Source organism: Fringilla coelebs, assembly GCF_963513975.1.
Source record: "Fringilla coelebs genome assembly, chromosome: 12".
NCBI lineage: Eukaryota > Metazoa > Chordata > Aves > Passeriformes > Fringillidae > Fringilla > Fringilla coelebs.
The window spans coordinates 3,080,001-3,104,400 of NC_140038.1; the positions used below are offsets into that span (position 1 = coordinate 3,080,001).

A 24,400-nucleotide genomic window follows, 5' to 3' on the forward strand; every position below is an offset into this window, starting at 1 on the left:
CCAGAGGCTTTGGTCCCTTTTACTCTCTCTGGTGTAACTACAGATGCTGTTGATATTATTTCTGTAAGAACTTAATCCTTCCTTTTCTCTTTTTTATACCCTTGCTAATGTTTTTCTTTGATATGACCCTGCACAATCTCCAACATTAAATAAAGGGGTATCACAAATGTTTAAAAACATGAAAGCAAATTAATGTCACGCTGGATGCAACAGCAGTATATCCTGAATTCCAAACACATGGAATAAGTAACATTTAGTTGATGTTGTATAACAGAAAAAATGAGTATATTTAAGGCCATTTCATCCCCTTTGACCTCATCAGACCCTAAGTCTCTTGAAACAAAGCTGTCAATAGAGAGAGCAGTGACAACTCTCACACCTCCTCTGGGTCTGTGGGGCTGAAGACAAAGACAGGACCATCCCTTCACTCTGACAGCACTGAGTGATGGAGGAGTACGATAAATATTCCTTTCTTTGCTAATTTTGAACAGGTGAAAATGCATATAACCAGTATCCAGTGCCACAAAAATCGTGTGTCTACCAGCCCCTGACACACAGGAACTTGGAATAGCAAAAAATTTGGAATATGAAAGTGGGTGAAACCAGTGCTGCTACTGAGATTTGAGGCTGACAGTGATCTGATGAAGTGAGTGAGGCATTGAAAGACAGACAGTGGGCACCAGGGTCATCAGTGTTTGTCTCCCATTCCCTTTGCCACTGGGATGTGCACAGAGGCTCCCTCCTGCTGGGAACTGTAAGCCTGTAACTCAACTGGGAACAGTTACAGGGGCCTGGGGGAAAAAAAAAAGGAAAAAACTGCTTTGGAGTCTTAGATAAGCTTTTTTCTCTGTCCAGCATGTGAGGAAGCCAGCATTAGCCATGCTGGATGGTGTCAGCAGTTTTGGTAACCTCCCAAAATGCTGTGGTTTGTGTTGTACTGTGGCTGTCTCAGAACTGTGCCCAGTGTGAAACCAGCATCTGGGGAGCCCTGGAGAGAGTTTTGCCCGAGCAGAATGTAAAGATTAAAGGACAAACGTCCCCCTGAAGAAAGCCATCCCCTGCCAGTGGGAGCATATCTCATTGTCACATAAAGCTGGGCATCTCCCAACTAAAACCATGGAAGAGAATCCAGCTCTGTCCTTCCAGCACTGCCCAGATGACTCCAGCACGGACATCAGATCACACTGAGCATAAAGGTGCCAGGGGAATATACAAGAGACAGGAATTGTTTGGATTGGAAATGGACAGCTGCCTGTGCCCCTGTGGGTGAGGCAGTGCTTTGGTCTGCAGAGATGTGGGATCAAACCCTGGCAGCAGCAAAGGGGCTCTGTGACTGGGTGCTGCAGCATTCCATCTCCTCAAGAAAACAACAAAAAAAAAGAAGAAAATGAAGATCTACATCCTCTCTGCTGTTAATGGAAACCACTGAAGCAGAATTATCTGGGATTGTTTTTTTACCTGGCACTTTGATGCTCTCTGTGTCACTTAGAAACCTGTCATTTGTAAAAGCAGAGTGAAGTCATTTTGCCCACTGGGAGGAGGCTTACAGAGAGGCCCTGGCTATGGTTCTCCTAATCCTGCTGCTGGATAGGGGAGGAAGAGTCCAGAGCAAGAAATGCTGACCTGTGTGTGTTTCTTACAGTACGAGTCTGCAATGGAGAGGATGCACAAGAGCAAAGTGTCCCATTATAAGAAAACCATGGAGGTAAGCAGGGAGGGCTTGGGCAGCTTTCCTGGTGCAAACTGGCTCCAGTAAAATCTGGATCACATGGACCTCTATTTAAAGAAAGGTCAAAGCTGTGTGAGTGTGCAAAAGTGTGTGAGGGAGGGAAGATGTCATTCCTGCTGTGAGGAGGAAGCTGATTGCCCTGCTGCACCCACTGGAAAGTCTCCAGAAGGTCAATGCAGGATGAATGGTGCCCCAGGTCAAACAGGATTTCATTCCCTCTAGGCAAGTGTGCTCAGAGGAGTAAATGGAATTTTTCAGTGTGTGTAAGTACAGTTTTCAGAACAGTGAGGGATTCTTGTAGGCAGGAGGAATCCTCTCCATCTGGAAAGCTTGGAGGTACAGAAACTACAGGCAGCTGGGTTTGGTTTCCATTGGGCAACTGCCTCTAAAGGAAAGTGCTTGCAGACCTGTCAGTGCCACAGCTGTACTAATGACCTTTTTTTTTTTTGAAAAGTGCATCTCTAAGATACAGAGATGTTGTGGTGCAAATAAAGATTTCTCCTGCTTCTGAGAACTACACCAAGACTGTTGCCTGTGGGGTGCTGGCTCTGCCTCACAGCTTGGAGCAATGGCCAAGGCAACCCCTGACAGCCCCCCCAGGGCCACCCTGGGAACGTGGGCTCCCAAATTCATCTCTCCTTGGCTCCTGGGCAGGTGCCTGGTGCACCAGTGGTGGTAGAGCAGCTGTGCATTCCTGCAGGGAGGTGCAGTTGTACAAAGCAAACAGTTTCAGGGCTGCAGGAGAAGGATTCACTTTGTGCTGTCAGTCCCTATCCCAATGTCTCAGTTCTATTTTCCTGCCTCCTTACGGTGCCATTGGGATTTTTTCCTCCTGCCCACCCTGGGCACTGATTTGCTGCCCCAGACTGCAGAGGGGGAAGTGGCTGGAACACCTCTGGGGGGAATCCAGCCTTGCTGCCCCAGGCAGACCCTGATGTCTGATCTCTTTGCACCAGTCCAAGAAGAGCTACGAGCAGAAGTGCCGGGAGGCGGACGAGGCCGAGCAATCCTTCGAACGCACCAGCGCTGCAGGGAACCCCAAGCAAACAGAGAAGGTACCTGGCAGGACAGAGCTGTCCTGGGGGAAAAATGGGGGGAAAAAATGGGGGGAAAACCGGGGGTTTCCCTTCTCCAGCTACAGGAGAATACAATTAATCCATTCTACAGGATGCCAGGGGCTTTGTTTGGAAATTAACCCCAAAGAATCCTCTGGGAAGGGATGAAGTTATCGAATTAATTTATGCCAGGCTGTGATCCAATTGCTCTGTGAATCCTGAAAGGAAGCTGAATGGGATTTTTCTCTGAAATGACTCATTACAAAAAAGAAACAAGTCAAAAATATGTCATGCAGTTAGTTTTGCCTTTTGGTCTCTTACGCTTAGTAGGCGTAGCATCTTCCATTAAATTGAATCTTTTTCCTCAACATTTTCCTCCTCGTGGTGAGTTTAATTTCAACTAAATTTACAGACTCAAAAATAAATCGTTGGAAATTAAGGCACTGCAGCCCTTCATTGCATCGTCCTGATACTTGCAGCTGACAATTCACTAACTTTTAATGGGAACATTTTACAGTGAAACAGATGGAGAAAACAAAATAAATGAACTCCCTTTGGCTCGATAAAAATCCGTGCAGTGTAAGCAAAAAGGATCAAAAATCATCTCAAGGAGGGGGGGGTGGTGGTGTGGAGACTCTAAAAACAGCACCAGAACTTTACATTTTATTTCCAGCATTCCCTAATCTCTGATGAGCAAACCCTTGCAGCTTAGCTGCAAAGAGGGGATGGAATCCTGGCCCTGCCAAAATGACACCAAACATTTCCCAGCTCCAATGGCAGCTGAACCTGACCCAGCTCCTTCCATGCAGAAGGATCCCAGGGTGCTCCATGAACATTGCCAGCACGTTGGGAATGCACAGAGCTGTTTAACTCCGCTCAGCATTTGCAAACGAATTGGCCAGGAAGCAAACGAGAATGAAACTTCTATTCCCAGCTTACTCCACATTTCCCAGCCAGCTGTGATGAGGAATATGATCATAAGAGCCCCTACCTGAGCCTTGTCTTCAAGGGCAGGGGGAAGAATGCATGACAGTGATGTCTGGAGCGGTGCATGAGTGTGCTGTCACCCCCATCTGTGCAGAAGGACCTGAGAGCACAGAGCTGTCACTCATGGCTGTTTTCTCATTTGCTAAAAGCTGCAGGTTTTTAAAACAGAGGACTTCTACTTAGAGTGAATTTCACTTTTAGGCTTCTGAGTTGTTATGGGAAATAATCTGGTATTTGCAAAGTATTTTAAAAGCTGTGTGCTTTTCATCTGAGTACTACATGAGAAGCTTGAAAGATGAAGAATTTTAACTGCCATTTATTTCTGCTTATAAATATCTATTAGAAAAGCACATCAAACAACAGAGAAAAAAGCAGCTCAGCCAGCAGGCACAGCTTCAGGCTGGATCACTGGCTCTGAGCTCCTCTGGCAGGGATGTCTGAATGGAAAGCTTTCCCTTGAAGTCATTGCACCTGTGGCTGCACCTGGGAAATTCTGGTCCCTTCTCCATTCAGCAGAACTGTGCACAAAGGGGGGACAGGCAGGAAGTTCTTGTAAGTGAGAGCCTTTCCCCTAGAGGGGAAAAGAGAGCAGGCAGCACAAAAAACTGGGGCAGAAGCAAAAATATATCAGAAGTTAATTTGGGGTGTTTCTTTTCCTGTTTCAGAGCCAGAACAAAGCCAAGCAATGCAGAGATGCAGCAAATGAAGCAGGTGATGCTGTTTGCAGCTGAACTATGAGTCCTCTCAGCAAGGATCCACCAGCACAGGATTTTGATAGAACACATCCAAATCACCCAGGCTCTCAGGGTCCCCAGAGTCACCTACCCAAATATTAATGAAAAAGCCTCTAAAGAGCAGCAGCCTGACAGTCACTGGCATTCACTCCCCCCTGTGGAAATACCAGTGTCCTGCTTGCATGACAGAATTTACAGAAGACTTCCTTTAGGGACTTCACCCAGGGAAGAAAAGCTCTTCTTGAAGCACGTTTGAAAACACAGTAGAGCTCAAGTTGCCCTGAGGCAGCCCAAATTCCATCCCCCATCCCCAAGGGCACGAGCACAGCAGTGATCTCCAGCCACAAACACAGTGTGTATGCCCAGCAGGACAGGCCAACACACAGCTGAGCTGGCTCAGGAGCTCAGGCTTGTGCCTCCCTCCCCATGGAATCCCCCAAATCACATGGCTCAGCTGGCTGGCTTGGAATGGGGAGAGCCCAAGGATGCTCAGTGCCCAAGCATGATCCAGGCTCTTCATGTCTGAACTGTGTTATCCCCACCATAAAGTTTATAACTGGCCTGCAAACCACACAGAGAGAACCCTAACCCCAGCACAAAGGAAAACCCAGTAATTATTGTGCCCAACCTCACATATTCTTGTGATTCTCAAGCAAAGCACTGGCCTGAAGAACAGGAAATCACAGGAAAGGCCCAATAGGAGGGAAGAGAGAAAGGCTGTAGCACTTTTCCCCTGACTGTTGGGTTTGTGTTCTGTGTCTGTGTTTACAGAGAACGTTTACAAGCAGAACATCGAGCAGCTGGATAAGGTCAGGACAGAGTGGGAGCAGGAACATATCAAAACCTGTGAGGTAAACACTGACTTCTGCAGAGATGTTTGCACACTTTTTATTTGTCCCATTGGAAGATTTCAGTCCATGGCCTGAAATGCCACCCCAAGGGTTTTGCTCTTTGCTTTATGTGGAGTCTCAGCACATGTCTTTGCAAAATTACTGCAAAAACTGGAGCTCATTTAGGCATAGCTGCTCTTGTATCCCTGACATCCTCCTTGCTTGGGCAGCACAGCTGTGTGAAAATAAAGGAGGGGAATGAGTGCAGAGGTGGGAGAGGTGGAGCAATATATGAACTGGTACAGTCCCCAGTCACTCTTTATGTAGCACTTTAAATTCACCTGCAAGAATATTTGTCCTCTGCAATGAAATAATCTTTCAGTTGAAAGGCAGTGGTAGAGACGTCTCTGTCTCCATTTTACTGAGGATGGACAAGGAGATTTGCACTTGGCTATTAAGTTTTGCACAACATTTTACAGGAACTGGTTGGCATCCAAATCAGCCCCTCATTTGATCACAGTAACCCTTCAAGTACACTTGCCCATCTGCTAAAATCTGATTTTGCTATATTTACTTGTTGCAGGCTTTGTTTCCACATAAAATAAAATGCCAGGAGGATACATTTCCAGTTCTCTGCTTCCTCTTAAATATTCCCTGAGAGGACTGAAAAGCCCCACAACTGGCACAGACAGTTCCACAGATACTGTGCCAAGCCTTAGTCTTCCAAAGATGCACATTTTCTCTCTTCTTAAAAAGCCAACGAACCAGAAAAGTATTCCACAACCTACCACTCTTTTTTTTGTCCCATATAGCTAAATCCTGGCCAGCCCACAGAACTTGTGACCTGCCCACTGCTTAATCCAAACAGCCATTCAAAAAGCAAGAGCATCTTTGGTGCTTTATTTTAAAGGTGCTCGTAGAGAGAAGAACTGATACTCTTTGATTTTTTTTTTTTTTTAACTAGCAATTAGTACAAAAAGCAGCTCAAAGTCCTCCACTTGTGGCTGCATAGTGGGGAATCTGGAGGTGCTGGGTCTGTAACTGAGTGCTGGACAAGCACAGCCTGAAAATGCTGGCTGGCAAGTGGCAGCTCTGGGGTGGCCTTTGTCACAGGGGCTGTGCCACACTGTCCTGGACTGCCCTGGTTCTCCAGCAGCACCAGGGAAGTGCAAACACAGCACCCAGCTGTGCTTCTCTGGGTGCTGACAAGGGCTTGAAAGGCCAGAGCCACCCCACTGCCCTCCTGGATTAACTGCATTTCCTGACAGGACACCTGGAAAATTCCCTCTTGGCTCTGGTGCTGTTTCAGCATCCAAATACTCATTCTCCACCTTGCAGCTTCTCTTTAAAAGCTTTTACTCTCAGAAACCAGTCCCCACAGCAGCTTACTCCCTTGACAGATTCCCTTTTCTGGGTTTCTTTAGTTGGTAAGTCATTAGATGGCAGGAAGCATACCCAAATATACATTTGTGGTGTTCTGGACATAATTACTAGCAAATAGAGATGGAGACAGATGGCTGGAAGCATCTGAGATTTTCACACCTCATAGAAAACCAAAACTTTGTTCTACTTTTAACAGCACAACGTAGACATCAGGGTGATTTGGGTTTTTTTTCAAGTTTTCAAGAAAGAGCTTATCTGCCTATTCCCCAAATCAGTTCACACTTCTCTCTCTGCCCCCTTCCTTCTTCCTAAGCAGTGCAGTAACATGAGGAAGCCAGACAGATGAAGGAAGGGAACAACTGTTACCACAAAAGTAACCTTTCAAATGCAGAGTCAACTCCACTACTTTCAAAAGAGGAAAGTTTGCAGAGACATTTTAGATGGCAGAGGTGGATGGTTTTGCCTCTGCCTCTAACATAAATACGACCCTTTCATGCCAGTGCTCTACTGATCTGGTAAACACCCAGATTTCAGTGTGATGGGCAGACAGGACCCTGACTCTGAAATCCTCAGCAGCAGAGGTAGCAGTCAAATCCAGCTCTGGATTCCTCTGCCCTGCTTTGATTTTGTCTCTAAAATAGAACTTTAATTTGGTGCAAGCAATTAGAACAAATTTTTGGGCACGAACAGTAGATGTAGTTTCTTCACCAAGTGAAACATGGTGCCCTCAGCACAGGTTTGCACCCCCAGCCTGCAGAGCCAAGAACTCGATGCCACAAGGCTCCATCACGTTTCCTCTTTGGTTTCAGGTCTTCCAGCTGCAGGAGTGCGACCGCATCACGATCCTGCGCAACTCGCTGTGGGTGCACTGCAACCAGCTGTCCCTGCAGTGTGTGAAGGATGATGAGGTACAGCCTGCCCTGCCCTGCCCTGCTGCCCCAGGGCACTGCTCACCCCTGCTGTCCCCATGCCTGTGTCACTTGGTGGCACTGTGTGCCCTCCTTGGGGTGCTGGGCAATGCTCCCTGCTCCCAAAATCCTCTGCTGGGTGACTCCGTTTCGAAAAAGGCATCCAGTCAGAAGTGGAAGATGGAAAGAACACACCAGATTTGACTTTGAATGTTGTTTCCTGCTATTAATTTCTTTATTGAAAAGTTCTGGACTGCCTTTGTCCTGCTCTCTTTAAAGACTATCCAGAGCACAAAGAGGTGTGTTTACAAGAATATTGGGGGGCAGGCTGAAGAGCAGCCAGGTCAGACATGTACCAAGCATAAAGTTTCTTAAGGGGACAATGACTACAAGAGCATTGCTTGTTAATTCAGTGTGAAATGTTAAAAGTGAAATTAAACTCTTGGCTTCTGTTTTGTAGATGTATGAGGAGGTTCGGGTCAGCTTGGAGAACTGTGTTGTAGAGTCAGACATAGACTACTTCATTAAGACAAAAATGACAGGAACACAACCTCCAGGTAATTATTCCTCCTGATCCTGTCAGATGGCTTGTGCAGTGCACGTCCCTTGGAGGTGAAACCAGCTGGAGGAATTCCTGCTCCAACTTTTCATTCCCACCTGCCACGGCTCACTTCCCCCACACTGTGCTGCCATCGCTGCCTGAGTGATGCTCTAAGTGGGATAGCAGAATGATCCAGCTTAAAAATAACCCTCCAAGGAAGAAAAAAGTTGTTTTGGCTTTGCAGCCAGGCTCATTTCACAGTACAGCTGAATTGACACCACTAAGGAGGTGGCAAATTGCCTTGCAGAAATGGCAACTTCAGCTTCCTGCAGCGACAAGACAGAGCCACCTTACCACGGAACTGCACCCCAGGGTCCTCTTGGCAGAGGTGCTGCCTCTTCTTTTGCTGCACAGGGAAGTTTTCTATTCTGTTCCACATGCCCAGTGGGGAGCAACAAATCTGCTGTCAGGAAGTTTGCATAAGCCAAGACTTTGGGAGAAATTCTGAATGAAATTGGCTTTGCCCCAGCACACAGAACTGCTGTCAGGTTCACAGGGTCTGCCCATCCAAGGCAGAGCTGCCTTCTCCTTGACTCCAGTGCTCAAAACCTCTGCTCTGAAATGGAGATTGAGCCAGCATGAGGCAAGAGCAGGTGGGAAATGAAACCCTGCTGCTCCAGGGTAGGAGCTCTCCAAGCACCCTGCAGGAAAGGAGCTGTCTGATGTGTCACATGGGCAGGCACAAACCACACCTGTGCTTCAACAGGCAACACAAGAGAGTTACATGAAACCCTTCCATGCTGGGAGCTGTACAGGTACAAAATCAGGGCCTGACCCCTGGGATAATTATTGTAGGAATATAATTATCTCCTACAAGAACAAGTTCCACCCCTCTGGTTTCACTGCAGAGCTCAAAGCTGGCAGGAATTACACCCCAGGCCCTTCTTCAGCAGAGCTGGGTGCTATCTGAGCTATCTGAGGCATGCTTTCCACTCAGCCTTTTTGCCATAACTCTTACAGTGGCTAAAAATTGAGATTTTGGGAATTTTTTAAAATTGGTATATTGATACTGGTGCACCGGATGCCATTTTGCTGCTGCAGTTTGTGCTTCTTCATACAGGGGATTTAAATTCACTGATAAGGAGAATTTACCCAGGAAAAAAATACATTTTTAGTGGCAGAAAGGAGAACTGTGCCTTGCAACAGTGTGAAATAACTTCTTTATACTAAGAAATGTGTAATTCTTAGTATAAAGAAATTACATAAAGAAATGTAATTCTTAGTATAAAGAAGTGTAATTCTCAGCTGGTGTTTTTTGGTTTAGGTTTTTGGTTTTTTTTCCCTATTTGAGATGTGTCATTCTCCAGTCACCTAGGAAATTTCTACAAAAAGCTCTTGGCCATGTCAGAGTCATTTATAATAAGAACTAGATGGAAAAAACCCTTGAGAGCTTTTTGAAAGGCAAAGAAAAACCTGACTTGGTTTTTTGCTGTTTATTTTTGTCACCTTCTAGAAAATGACAGAAAAAGTTCTGGAAGCAATATCCCAATTTCTCCACAGCTCTGGCTGTTCAGTTTGCACTGCAGCACGTGGGGAGCTGTTGATCTGTGCTGTTATTTGCAAAAGGCAGGAGGAAACCCAGGTGACCAAACCTTCCTGGTGGTGTTGCTCACTTCCTTTCCTACCCAGTCTTAGGATGCCTTCTAGACTGGAAACTGCACCAGGGTGACAATGCAGAGGGGCAACAGGAGAGCCTTAAACTGGTCAGAAAACTCCCTAATTACTGTGAGTCTTTTTGGTAGGGATCTTTCCAGCTCTGTGTGCCTGCTCTGCTCAGTGTCTTGGCTGAGGATGTCAACACAACCTTTAGCCTCAGTCTGTCTTTCTCCTCTCATGGGCTTCACTCCTGTTTGCCTGGCTCTCACTGGAGCTGGCAGAAAGGCTGTGTGGCCACCAGCTGTAAGAACTGTGCTGGGAGCTCTGAGCTGACAAATAAATCCGTCTGTAACTATTTCATCTGTAAAGTTACACTTGGAAATGATCTGAATTTCACCCCTAACGACACCATAGGGGAGAGAGAAGGAACTGCAACCTAAATGCGTTTGAGGGAACAAAACCCAAATATCTCTGGGTAAACAGCAAATAAGCTCTCAGGAGGCAGAGGGGGAGGTAGGAAAGGTGGGGGAAACACACGAGCAAACACCAGGAAATTGCTCGTTACTGCTGCAGGCAATAACACTCAGAAATCTCCCCAGCTCTGACAAAAATTCCTGACTGGATACACAGAGGAAAGAAGAAACAAAATGTGCTGCAGCAAATTCTGTCGTGAACACGGTTTAGGGCACTCAGTGACCATACTGTGCCCCCTAAAATCCTGAGCTTTGAGGCCATAGAAGAAACAGCCATGGAGGAAGCTGCCTTCCTCATCAGGGCAGTCCCAGCTCCTGGAATGGGCCTCAGGCCACCAGGGCATGGCTGTTCACAGCCCCTGGAATGGCTTCTGTCCAGCCCCCAGCTTCCCCTGAGCTGCTCCAGCTCGTTCCAGAAGTGAGAGACAACTGCTCACTTTGAAAATTTAAAGAGGTTTATTAAATCTTACAAAAATACAGCAAAGGGCTACATAAGGAAAAAGCTGCAGTGCTGGGAACTGCCCCTCATGGGTACCACCAACCAGTTCATCTTCAAGGTGGATGCTCAGGCTTTTACACCCCTGGGGTGGCACCAGCCAGCCCTGGCCCCTCCCAGAGTCTGTCAGTCAGCTCTGCTTTGCCATTTATCAGTGCAGACTGCTCTGTAACTGGATTGGAGCTCAGGTGTTGGCATGCTGCACCCCCTAAGCACCCCCAAGCTTTTCCATTCCCACCTGCCCCAGGTAAGGGACACCTGTGCAGCTCCTTTGTACCTGTCCTGGACAGCCCAGGCTGTCTGATGGGCACAGTGCAGGGGGAAAGGGAACTGTGGGGAGAACAGAGCACATCCAAACTCCAATAACATAACCACACATGACACAATAGTTATCTTTTAATTGAGAGAGCTCCATCATCTCACGATCCATCAGTAACACAGGTGAGGGCAGACAGGTGCTGCCCTGAGTTTGCTCCAGCAGCCCCAGGGCACGTTGTGGCAGGGAGCAAACAGAGTTTTCTCGGTGGTTCCTGTTTGAACCTGCCTGTTTGAACACCTGTTTTCCTTGCCCTGTGCAGATGCCATCGGCTACGAGAGCTACTACAGCCGGGAGCCCGGCCGGCGCAGCAGCAGCCCCAGCCCCGGCCAGTCCTGCGGCATGATCAAGAGGTGAGAGCGAGCTCAGTGCCCAGCAGAGCCAGGCCTGGGCACAGAACTCCCCTGGGAGGCCCCTGTGCCTCCAGGGTGGCAGGGGCAGCAGGAGAAGTGAAGGCACTGAAATGCGTGAGAGCGATTCCGGCTGCCCCGGTGCAGTTCAGAGCGGTCACGGGGCCGGCAGCGCAACAGACCCGGTTTGTTCCAGAGAGGGTGAAGGTGAATGTGGCTGGGAGCAGAGGCTGGAAGAGCCTTCCTCTGGGGCCCTTCCTCCCTGCTTACAGCACCACTCAGAGCTGCTCTCTCTGTCTGGATCCAAGGGGCAAAACACAGGGTGGAAAAACTGGGGTGATCAGGGAGGCAATTTTCCTCATTGTGATCCATTTCTGCTGGTAAATGTGAGATCAGGGATGCAGTTGGAACAGCACAAGAGCGTGGTGCCTCTCTTGGTTTAAATATTTAATGCTAAAATGGCAAACTCACGGTGGGGAGGGCATCACAGTTAGAACAGAAGAGATTTAAAGTTTAACAAGCCCTATGACACGGCAAGGACAGGAAGCAGGCGGTGATCTCCCGTTTGGAATGTGGTCCAGCCTTGCCAGGGAGCTGCTCAGGGTCATACACAGGGCTTTGTTTTTCAGTTGGAAACTGGATCTTCTCTAATCATGAATTCAGTGCTGCATCCTGTGCAGTTACATAAGACAATTGTCCTGCCATTCAGAGCACAACTGTGAGCAGCATGGGCAAGGAGCCTGGAGAGACTCAGCCTGAGTCTTTCAGGAACTCTTGAGAGAGGATATCCATTTTCCAGAAAAACAATGTTCCTAGCTGAAAAATCAGACCCTTTAAATATGCCTTAAGCATGCAATGCTATTTCTACCTCTGCTTGAGAATCCTAACCCATTTGCTCACTTTATTTAGTCTTCAGTACCCAGCTGTGATATAGGAAATAACTAGGGATAGATTAAAATAAAAATTCACTTAAACTCACAGCTTTTAGAAAGACTTGTTACACAGGCTCTGTATTTTAAATTGTATCAGGGTTTTCCTTAAACACAAAGAGATGTTAATCTCTTATAGGCAACTGACAATTTTCATCATTTTAACATTGTGGAATAATTGGAGTTTCACACCATGAGCCTTCGGCTCTACAAAAAATATTATCTGCTGCATTTCATGCACAATTTAATGAAGGCTGATGGTTCAATAGTCTGCTGCATTTTTAAAAACACATTTTTAAAGGAAGATAAATATATCTGTAGCATAAAAGAAAATAGAAGGCCATGGGAAGAGATGACATTTACTCTGTGAAGCAGATGGAGGGAAGGCTGAGTCAGAGCTGAGATGAAGGAATGCTCATACCCAGGCCTGTTCACTCATTTTGGGTTTGGCTTCTCTTGGTTCTGCAGATTCTCTGGACTACTGCATGGGAGCAGCAAAAACAACACAGAAACTGCCACTCCTTCAGCCCCTCCTCTGGGTATGCTCTGCAGGAAATCAGTTTACCAGATGTGTTTGTTTTAGATTGTGTTGCTAAACCAGGCTTTGACATGGAGCAGAAGTGTACAGCACATATTCACATGTTGGCAGGCAAGAGCAGTCTGGAAATTAATTTTGCTTGGATGTGTATTAACAAATTTCCCAGTTTAAAGTGCCAAATAATCCATAGAAACCTCCATCTAGGCGGGGGGGGCTGTACATTCAGAGCAGCAGTCTGACATTGATTTTCTCTATTTTTTCTGACCATTACTATTATTTTTTCTGACTAGTTTTCTCCTTGTGTAGCATAACTACTACTAAAAAACCCACATACCATTTTTAACACACCAGGCACGTGGCTTATGAATACAAATATCCATCTCACCTCACAGTTGCACTGTTGTCTTGTAATCCTTATAACTAGGAATTTATCAGATGATATTTAAGACACAGTATTTTGACTAGGTAAAAGCTAACAGTTTATGATTATTGATTTGATAGTAAACAAAGGCATTTTAACTGCAGTTCTTACCAAAAGAAAAGTTGTTTTCAAACAGCTTTAAAATCAGCTGCCTCTGTCAGGCCAGCCTGCTTGGGCACCCAGAAACAGCCCAGACTCTCTTGCTGCACTGGGCACTCAGCAGGGGAAGCCCCCAGACAGATGCTGGGAAGAAATGAGAAGTTTCCCTAATTGCAATAAGCTGTATTAAAACAAAACATCTGCAAAAAAAAGTGATGTCCATGACAAATAGCTACGTGAGAGCTGCACAAACCACTGGGAAATGTCTGGTGACCCATTGGCACAGTGTTTTCCATTTTTCTCCAGGGGAAAAGGAAAGTCCTGTGTGAGCCAGGGAACTGCTAGAATTTTATACCCCCAGAAGCAGCTTGTTAAACCATTTTAATCAGTGTTTCCCTCCTTGGGTGACTGGGATTGTGTTTTACCAGGGGGAACCTTTTTCCCAACCTGAGGCTGATGTAGTTTCTGACCTCCCACAAAGTTCAGTGGGTGTATTGTCATCCCATCAATGGGGGATGCTTTTTGTGCAGGATTTACCTACAGCTCACAGCAGCTTTTCTGTATGTGTGCATCTCCAGGCAGAGGGAGAACAGAAAGCCTTGTATTTGTGAACTCTTGCATATGATCCCACGCTTTTAGAAGCAACTGAACTCTTTGTTTCTGTGCTGGGTATTTCTTCCTTATTTTTCCCACCCTTGCAGAGAGAACAGAAGGAGTCTATGCATCCATTTTTGTCAATGATAAAGCTGAGAGCACGTCATCACAGGACTACAGAGTACTTTATGACTACACAGCCCAGGTAAGAAAGGCTTCAAAAGAAACACTTCAGAGAGTCACATTTAAAAGAAGGGATGCTGATTGAAACATTCTGAAAGTGTAAATTCTGTGAAGGAGAAGTTACTGTCATCTTACAGCCAGGGACAAGATTGATCTGTCCTGCTCCAGTTCAGCACACTGGTTCTCCATGCTGGAGAGGGCAGAATCCCATAAAGGACATTCCTTCCCTGCACTCCCATGTTGCAGGCTGCAGAATCACAGTGGATGTGGTTCATCTGCCAACAAAAGAGAACAACCCAAATCCTGAACTGGGATATTGAACTCTCCCTGACTCCAGTCCTAACTAGGCAGAATGTCATTAGTAAAAGGTTGTGAATGGACTGGTTGTAAATATTTGCTAATTCAGATGGACTCCAGAACCTAAACTCCAACCCCACCAGCTTTACATGTCAGTTTAAGGGCTCCTTTTATTAGCTTTAGATCAGCAGGAGAAGCAGCATCCAGGATGTTTGATGTCTCAGTGCAGAGAGAGCCTCACACCAAGGGACCTGCCACCAACAGCCAACCTTGAAGAAATGTGACAGTGACAAAATAGATAAATGCCAGATAAATTATGAAAACAGAGAAAAAGCTCAAAGGGAGCACTTTCCCTTAGGTACAGCAGTATTCCAAAACCTTTTATTCAATGTTGGGCTTTTTTTTTTGCTTCATTTTAAACTTTCTTTTATTATTTACGTGAAATTTCCTGCAAGCACAGTTGGAAGCAGCTCACTGTTAATGGCAGTTCCCCTAAGGAGACTACTGGATCACCTCATTTCTCCAGGAGTTCCTTAAAACTGTGCCACACAGGGATATTCCCTGCTGAGAAAAGAGCCTGTTACTACCTTTAGTATATTGTACATTGAGGCCTCTCATTTTTTGAGTCCATTCTTACCTACTCAGGTGCATTAAATTCAGTTTTAGCTGACACCTCAAACATCTCTGGAAGCCTTCCTTATGCTGTTTTCTATTTACTACACTGTGGGCAGCAAAGTGGTTTCCTATGGAAAATAGGACAGCACCACTGAACACTGATGGCTGCCTGGGAGCTCAGGGAGAGCTTATTTGCAACTACTGCATTTGTCTGGGGATGAAAGTCACTGCTGTGCAAGAGTCACTGTCCCCCACTGGTCACTGCTAAAACAACTGAGAGACCTATTTCAGGCATGGATTAGCAGAGGCACTGTTATCCCCCTTAGGAATTAAGCTGTGCTCCATTTAGCACCACCTGCAGACTATGCAGGTCATGGTGAGCTGCTTTAGGAGAGTGGTGTTTAACCCTTTCTGGACTTCCCCAGTGATCCATCCATCAGGTTGTGCAGGAGGAGGCTGGGGAAATCTGAGCATCTTAAAGAAATAGCCAAAATGCTTAATGCCTCACTGTGTGGTGGTTCAGAACCAGAAGGACACTAGCAGAATGTTGATGAAGAGCCCACCAGATACTTCTTGGGCCCCCTGTGTTGTCAGGCTGTCCCCATTTCTCTCCCTGTCTCCTTCCAGAACGTGGATGAGCTGGACATCAGCGAGGGGGACGTCGTGGTTGTCATCGCGGAGAACGACGATGGCTGGTGGACAGCAGAAAGGAACGGCCAGAGGGGCTTCGTGCCAGGCTCCTACCTGGAAAAGCTCTGATGAAAAGGAGCCCCCAGCCCTCAGACTTTACAAATATTCCATTACTGAAAACAATCAGCACACAAGGTCTGCTTCAGGTGACCAACAGCATCCCAATAATAATGTTTTCTACAACCACCAGTCAGGAAATAACCAACTGACCATGCTTTTCTCTCCCTTGCTCCTGCTTCATCCCATTTTTCTCCTGGCCTGCACTATCTGAAAAAAAAACATCTTCACTCCTGAGAGATGAGGACTTGCATGTTTTGGCACGGTCACTCAGCACACTGTGCTGCCAGCAATGTTTCTAAGCTTCATGATCCTGGGAGGAAAATGCTGCCCAGATCTCAGCTGTGCAAAGGGAAAGATCACAGAAGCAAGTGCAGTTTCTGCAGGCTGGAGGACTGTCCCCAGCCAGCCTGGGAGCCCCCCTTATGGCCATCACATGGATCCCTTTCTCCCCATGCACAGGCCATGCTGGCATTTTTGACAGAGGATGGTTTATCAGTCACAGCTGAAAATACAAAAAATAGTGAATGCACCCAGAGAGGAGCACCAGGACACATCCCCAGTGGGAAAACTGGAGCCATTCCCCATCACAACCATCTCCTAGCACAATGGAATCCATGCTAGCCATGGGCTCTGCTTTGCTCTGGATTCTGGGGCAGATGATGGGCCCAAAGCTTGCTTTTGCCTTGGCTGGATGGCTTCCCTAACGCCTCTCTGGGATTATGAAGTTTAAAAATCCAACAAGACAAACAGCAGCTAAGCCAAGCCTCCAGCAGTGCTGCACTGCCCTGATTCCTCTCCTGTGAGCCCAGAGAATTGCCAGTTCCCTCCCCCTGCAGTGTCAGCAGGGCAGCCACCCTTCACTGCTCTGCTTCTCCTGCCCAGGCTGCTCTGCAGCCTCTGCACCTCTGTGACTGCTGCCACAGGGACACCCTGGGCTCTTTCCAGCCATCTCTCATGTGCTCATTCTGCAACAAAACCTCTGTGCAGGTTCACTGTATTTCACAGATTTCAGCTCTATCAGTCTTTCTAGTTTAATATTTAAGAATGTTTTCAGCTGTAACTGTACTGTACGAGGGATTGATGGATAGTTTCTGCCATTTTTCCCTTTTCGGTATTTCAAGATAGTTTAAAAATTTTTCAACCTGGTGATTTAATTTGAATCAGAGCAAACTGTTTCTGGGGGCAGAATGACCATTTGCCAAGGTTTCAGGCCTTAAAACTGAATCAAGACAACGAAAATTAATTTTATTGCTACCCGAAAGGCATGGAGGAGAGAGGGACTGTTAGCTCAGACACACAAAAAACACAAGAGAAATTAGGACAAAAGAAAAAGGTGTAATGGTCAATGCAATCTTTTCTTAAATGAAACACAGTGAAGGTCAGAGCCATTTGCAGTATTTTATTTGAATTCTGCCTTCAAGGATGGAACAGAAGTGCCAGGCCCTTTCCCTTTGGCTGCCTGCAGTGCTTTGCACAGCCCCTTGTCCTGCCACACTCCCCAGTGCCCCCAGCAGGGCTGGGATGGCTCTGAAGGCAGCAGAGTGGGAGCAGCACTGCCAGGCTGGAAAGGGAAGGGAGCTTCTGTGACACCCCCCAGGTGACACAAAGGACAGCACGAGAGGCTGCCCAACAACCACAGCAGCCCTTCTTAGCTACAGCAGGAAACCAAATGCACAAGGTATTTAATGTATTCACTTCTTGAACACTCAATCTTCCACAAGAAGACTGTAATGAAGCAATAAATAAATAAATTTAGATGGATATTTTGCAGATTATCTTAATTAAACAGAAAAAAAAACCTCAAAACCACTGAGCTGCACCTTCTCTACTGATGTGGGACACACAGATTTTGCAGGACTCCTCATTTCTCTGGGGGTCCAGCTTCACACAAGGCACTGCAGGGCCTAGTCTTGATTGCCCTGAGACCCAACTGCAGATCATCTTTGCTTCCATGGACCACATGCTCTGCATCACCAACACACAGCTGGTGGAATGGTGGCTGCTGCTTCTCTCCCATCAAATCATTCCATATTTTTGCTGTTAAAGTCAGGATACCAATTTCCTTTCTACCAATCTCTTCTTCTGTCAAGTAAACACTGTTGAATGGCAAGAGGCTGTAGGTATTTCCAAATCTCCCCAGTGTCACAGCATTTGGGTTCCACATGCTAACTGCAGACTGTTCAGGAAATGAAAAAGCAGCAGCAGTGGTTTCTCATGAATCCTCTGCTTCACATTGTCTAGATATGGCTCAGAACTACTTACCAGCCAAGTGCTTCAGTTTGCCCTATCTGCATGGCAGCACTTGCCACAAATAGAACAGAGATATCAAGGAATATCCACACCCTCTGAGAACAGCCACATTTTAGGTGTCATCCATCTACCCACCCTTATCAGCAGGAAAAGCAGGAAGGTCAGCTGTAGGTTACTGCCTTAATAAAATTGCCCTTATTAACATTTCCTCTCCAGTTTGGTAACATTTGGGCAATAAAACTGACACAATCAAGTCATATTCAATTTTCAGCTAAGGTGGGAAGCTGAAATGGGCCCTTTCCAGCGACATTCTTATGCTAAAGTCAAAATGTGTATTGTTTTCTTTTTCCATTTACTACCAATTAAGGAAAAGAACAGGAAAACCTGTATGAAATAACATTTAACCAATGACAACCACACGTAATTAGGAAATGTCTGCAAGTGTAGGGTGAGGTCCTGCACAGAACAGATTTCTGCATATTAAGAGCCCACAAACCAGTAGTAACAACAAAGTAGAATCAGACTAGAACCAGAGATCTAACAGACCCAGCTCTTGGACAGCCAACACAGCCAGGCCTCCTGCCAGGCTCAGTGATCCATAGAGCCAACCAGCTTCCAGCACTTCCAACAACCAGGCAGCTAAGAGGAAGAAATCAACCTCTTCCCAGCTGGGCATGTAGAAATAGCAGGAGCACAGTGACTGATCAAGGTTTGAAGGGTTTGCCACCTCTCCTAGGACCCCTGGCTTGAGCTCTGTAGTGTGAACAAGCCCAGCACACATCAGCCAGAGTGGTAACAGAACCTGGGCATAACAGTAGAAACTCTTCCCTTGGCTTCCTTCCTGTCTCAGAGATGAACTTGTGGCATGACTCTCCTCTCCAGAGGTAATTTTCTCCCAGTTGCAGCTCATCCCTCGCTGATTTCTGAATGCAGCAGAAGTGGAAGCACATGGATCCAAGAGGAGATCATTTCAGCCAAGCACCAGGTGATAGGTGTCTGACAGGAGCCTGGTGGGCACTGAGGAACAGCCAGCTGAGCACTGGTGGGTAACACACACTGTGGTACCACAGAACCTCCTGGCAGGGTCACTGTGCTGTGGCTCAACTGTGCAGCCCAGGGGACTCCACACCAGCACTATCCAAACACGGTGTGGAAAGTCACTGCTCACCTCCACACCAACTCTGCATGGGACAGGACAAACTGCAGAGGCCTGAACAGCAGCCTGGACTGCTCAGCACCATCTCTTCCCCCTGGCTTTCTTGTTCTCCAGCTTGCAGGGCTGGGGCATTGACACAAGAGCAGTCAGCAGCCACACAAATACCAGTACTTTTCATGTCCTTGCACAGGAACTACACTCAGCTAGTGAGCAAGACAGGAAACAAAGCTGTGATGCTGAGTCTTATCTGCCTTCTGGAAAATAAATGGCTGCTAAGGGACTACGAGGGCTGATGGGCTGGGCTTTGCAGGGGAAGAATGCTCGTGTGGAAAATGAGATTCTGGAAGAGGAATTAGTGTCCTGCCTGTGATTATGTTATTAACAAAATGCCAATGCTGCACTCACTTGAGAGGGCAAAGAACTACTCAAAGTGCTAGCCATCATCTATTCTTTGTTAGCAACTACCTAAATTCAGCAGCAGGCTCACATTTTGCTCAGAGCCACAGTTACCTCCAGATTTGTGCACTCCTGGATCCTGCACAGTGCAAAGCTGATCTGTTTCTAGAATAGCTGGATAATCATATTTCCATCAAATTAGCCAGTTCCACGTGGTACAGGGCTCAACTTGTCCTTCTACCAGCTGCTAAAGGACGGCTGACACCTGATCTGGGACAAAGCTGCAGGGGCACCATTACGAGCACACTTGCAGCCTATCACTGCTGGGTGACATGTGGCTGCAGCCATTCCGTCCCACACACCGCCCAAAAGGCAGATTTACTGAGTTGTTCTATTCTGACTGAAAGCACAGACTGAATTTTGCTTTCAGATAGAAAACTAACAGAAATTACCGTGTACTCCCAGCAAAATCGGCAGAAATCAGAGTTGACATTCCTGAAATTTCTAAGGAGAAAGTATCATCCAAAACCACCAGGCAAACAGAACTGGACTTGGAGGAGAGCTTCGAGTTAATAACCAGGGATTCCACATATCATCCTGAGGACTGAGGGTACAAAACCAGCTGGGGGCAGAGGTGAACTAGGAACAGATACCCTAAGAGGATGTTTGAAAGCAGGAGGAATTTTACTTACCAGATCTAAAAGAGCCATTGTTAACCAGATTTGGAAGCTTAAACCAGCACACACATCCCAGCTTTGCTGCCCTTACCAGAATTCCACAGAACACCAAATCAAGGCATAAAGAGAAGTAACCAGCGTGATAATGGGTGCAATGCCGGATGAGCTACAGCTGCAGAAGTGGTGCTTTGAAATTCTCTTTGACTGAAATGCAGGCATTTGCCTCTGCCTCAGGGTAAATGGACACACAGTAGAGCCCAAGACATTCCAGCCTGAATTTGAATGAAATTTCCTGCGTGTCGGATTACGCACTTGGATTGTTCAAGCAGCCCAGGCTAAACCTTTGAATAAATCAATGGCTTGGCAAAGCAAAGGTATGACTCTGGAGAAGTCGCACCTCACCCCTCAACTTCCCCAATCATCGTGGGGAGCTTGTAATCCACTCTGACACCGAGCTGAAAACCCTCCTGGCACACTCAGCATTTTGGTGATTGTTCAATCTCAGACCCAGCCTAAACAAGCGAGCATTGGGTGGTGGTTGGATCAATATTTGCAATGGAAAATCTTGTACAAAAGGACAAATTTTATTATGTACACGGTGCTCGTTTTGTAGCAGGACTGGCTGGCTCTGAGGAAGGGGGTGCAGCCATGAGATAACGCTCACGCTCAGGGCAGGGAGCCTGTGGGGGAGTTCAGCTCACTCCCTTCCACTCTGCAAGGACACAAATGCTCAACAGCTGCATCCCAAGGATTGTTCTGAATTTTTAAGCCGAGAACAGTCCATGGAGGAACTTCTTGGGAAAGTGGTGAACTTTAACCTTGCCAGGATAAGAATGCTAACGTAAGTGTGAATAGGAAAGCTTTCAATGCACTGACAGACGTGAGAAGCGCTTTGTCTTTAGAGAAAGGCTGCACAGCCCTTCTTGTGTCTGAGCCCTGGCTGAGGGAGGGAGACTTAAGCGACAGTGACTTTGTTCCACTAAGTGGCAGCTAAAGGTTTCACTAGGTCACTGCTCAATTCAGCAGCCCTGGGAGGATGCAAAACCAAAGAGGGAGAGAGGGCATCTGGAGAAATGCATCCTCCCTGCTCTGCAGAGTCCCGTGCCAGCTTTTATACCCACAAGTTCTAAATTTAACTTCTGTTTCCTCAGTGTCTGTAATGTATCCTCAGTGCACCACTTTTCAATGCTGAAGGTGCTGCTGTAAAAGGGGAAACAAAGCTATCAGGATAAACCCGGATTTAAGCTTTCAAAATGGACAGTGCACTCAAAGGGCAAAAACACTTTACAGAGTGCAAGGCCATTGCACCAAGCATGCTTCCCAAGGATGGGGCCAGAAATCCGAGGAGTGCTTATTTCTGCAGTGTGTACTGGGAATTGAGTGCTGCCTGTTGCCTAGGAGGTGCTTGGTAAAGGCTGGCACAGGATGCCACCTTTGCCACAGGGGCTTCATTCCTCTCCTCCTCTCAGCTGAGAATGTATGAACACTACCCCTGCACACACTCATGTGCTGAAATACTCGTTCAATGCAATTCAGTGCCAGACTCATGCAGGCAAGAGCAGAGCTTGCTGTTTCCCTTGTCCAGCTGGGAGAAAAACTTCAGAACTCCATTTCAGAAGTGGTTTTCTAGAGCAGACTGCTTGTGCATGCAAGGCATCCTAGATACTGTCAAACCCCACAACTGCCAGTTAAGCCAGAATAAGTGTTTTATTTGCATGAGGGAAGTGCATTCCAGTTCTTCAGTCACAGCCTGACCTAGCAAAGGTCTGACAGGACAACTATCCTGGAAAATGCTTCAATTATTCTCTGAAAGGGGAGGGAGCCCATTTGGTAGCTCTTTCCCAAAGCACCACACACCCAAATACAGGCAAAGCTGTCTCTTTTCTGGAGTGCCAACAGGAACAACTCCATGGTCCCATGCTGCTGTGGCTCATGTTACCCCAGGCAACCCAGTTTGCAGGCTTCCCTCTGGCAAACAAAGAAGTTTCAACTCAAAAGCTCTGACACAGCTTTAGCATTCAGGGTCAAGTGAAGCAGGTGAGAGAAGATATGTGGTTCAGTGCATATCACCAGAAAGTGCTTCTCAGCTTGCTCCAGAAGGATCACCAAGTCTCAGGTCCCCAGACAGGAGCTCTGATAGCCTCTCACTTGTGCAGGTTGAAGTCCACATCCACACTTAATCTACAAACTCTGCCCTGCTTTTAAATGTTGAATAAACTTTGTGTTCATCTACAGTGTAAATACCCCACACAGAACAACTGAACTCCTATCCTGGAGTGCAGACACTGAAAGAATCAACAGCTGTTGCCAGGCACAGATCCAGCAGGGATTACTGCAGCCACAGCAAGGACTAAATCAAAGGCATATGCCTGGACTAAATACATATTGTGAGCACAAAACCTGTGTTGTGAAGGCAATTGCCAGACTGAAGAAATAAAGGAGTGGGTGAACAAATCTAATACTTACCCCTGCCACCCTGGGCAGCTGCCAGGACATTAAACATGTTCAGGGTGCAGCACATGGCCACGGAGCAGCTGTGCTTCCCCAGCACCTCCTCCTCCACCTAGGAACAAGTGTCCTGCAATTTAGCATTATTTTAAACACCAAACCTTGTGTTAAGGCATACAGAAGAAAACACAACTTGCTACAGGACTACCTCAGGACTATTTGTAGGTTTTTTGCAGCTAATCCTTTCATGGGGTGGTAGAAGGGCAAGGTTTACACCTACTGCTGTGTAGGGCACAGGCAAACTACGACTGCCCCATCAAAATCACATCATACCCAGACTTTCAACAGATCAGCAGCAACACAATTCTGCTACCTGCCAATAAGTTTGCTCTCTCCTAATCAGTTCCAAAACTGAGACTGACAAATAGCAAACCCAGTTATCACAGCAGACATGAGAGATCCGTGCTGAAGCAGCCTAGGAATAGGAGACTGATCTGCAGGACAGTGGGAAACAGGCCAAGACTGCCAGCACCTCACCCTCCCCCAGCCAGGCACAGCCTACAGCAACCAGTTATGCTGCCACTTTATTGGGCACTGCATCACATCAACAGTTTGGCAGAGGAAGCTTTGTGCTCACACCAGCTCAGATGTGGCACAGATGGAAGTCTGCCCTGTGCCTTTTAGCAATAGCCCATGCTTACATCATGGTTTAAAAGAGGCAACCCCCAAGAGAGCTTTGCAACTGCTCAATGCAGCTCCAGGGGAACAGATCAGCTAGGAGAGGCCCAAAGAAGTAAAACTAAGCTTATTACGTGTGGCAAGGACAGCTGCCCCAGTCAGTAGGGGTGACACCCAAGAGCAAAGACTGCAAGGGGCAGGTAGGAGGCTCTGGTGGCATTCTCCAGGCACTGCAGTCACCCCAGAGCGTGCTGCTGCTGCAGGACACCTCACACAGAACATCAAGGATCCACCCATCACACTTGCAGACTTGTCATGCATTCCAGAGGGATTTGCCTTAGGCCCAAGATTAAGGCAGTTACAAGATCCACTAACTGTCCTCTGAAGGCTGTCACTGATACTATTATCACAAGTACTTATCTCAAATCTCATCTGCAACTGTAGCACTGAAGAACCTCATGAGCTGTCCTCTTCTGGCTATCAAGGCAGAAACTTTTTTCACTAACTTTGTTAAGTTGATCTTGTTACACCACTTCTCTCTTTAATAGGGCAAATAGAGATGATCACGCCTGACTAGACCACAATCTGAATGAGACCCTCCGATTCTCATGAGCCTCCTATGAGGGTGCTGAAAGGCAGTAAAGCACAGAACTTGCACTACAATGTACCTAAGTCACTTTAACAGCAATGAGAACAGCAAAACCCAATTAAAAACAGCCCTGAAGGCAATTCTGATTTCCTGTGTTAAACCCCACTGGATCAGGCTGCAGGAGAGCTCCATGCCTGTGTGCTCCATGCAGCACACACAGATTCACTCAGTCTGAATGATTTCCTGTGCAGCCTGCACTGAGCCCTCTCAGACTCCTCAGTTACAAGACAGCCAAGAAGAAATTAATACAGGAACTTAAAAG

General features: G+C 46.8%; 1 protein-coding gene across 2 annotated transcripts in view; it reads left to right on the forward strand.

Annotated features, from left to right (window-relative positions):
- The window catches only part of PSTPIP1 (proline-serine-threonine phosphatase interacting protein 1), a 50,746-nt gene extending 33,193 nt beyond the window's left edge, over positions 1-17,553 (forward strand). For both annotated transcript variants that reach the window (XM_084213789.1, XM_084213790.1), the window contains 10 exons: positions 1,643-1,705; positions 2,686-2,784; positions 4,437-4,482; positions 5,277-5,356; positions 7,528-7,626; positions 8,087-8,183; positions 11,371-11,461; positions 12,856-12,926; positions 14,147-14,244; positions 15,762-17,553. In XM_084213789.1, coding sequence (XP_084069915.1) covers positions 1,643-1,705; positions 2,686-2,784; positions 4,437-4,482; positions 5,277-5,356; positions 7,528-7,626; positions 8,087-8,183; positions 11,371-11,461; positions 12,856-12,926; positions 14,147-14,244; positions 15,762-15,893 — 876 coding nt within the window. In that variant the 3' untranslated portion in view covers positions 15,894-17,553. The remainder of the gene's footprint in view (positions 1-1,642; positions 1,706-2,685; positions 2,785-4,436; positions 4,483-5,276; positions 5,357-7,527; positions 7,627-8,086; positions 8,184-11,370; positions 11,462-12,855; positions 12,927-14,146; positions 14,245-15,761) is intronic.
- The last annotated feature ends 6,847 nt before the right edge of the window (positions 17,554-24,400 follow it).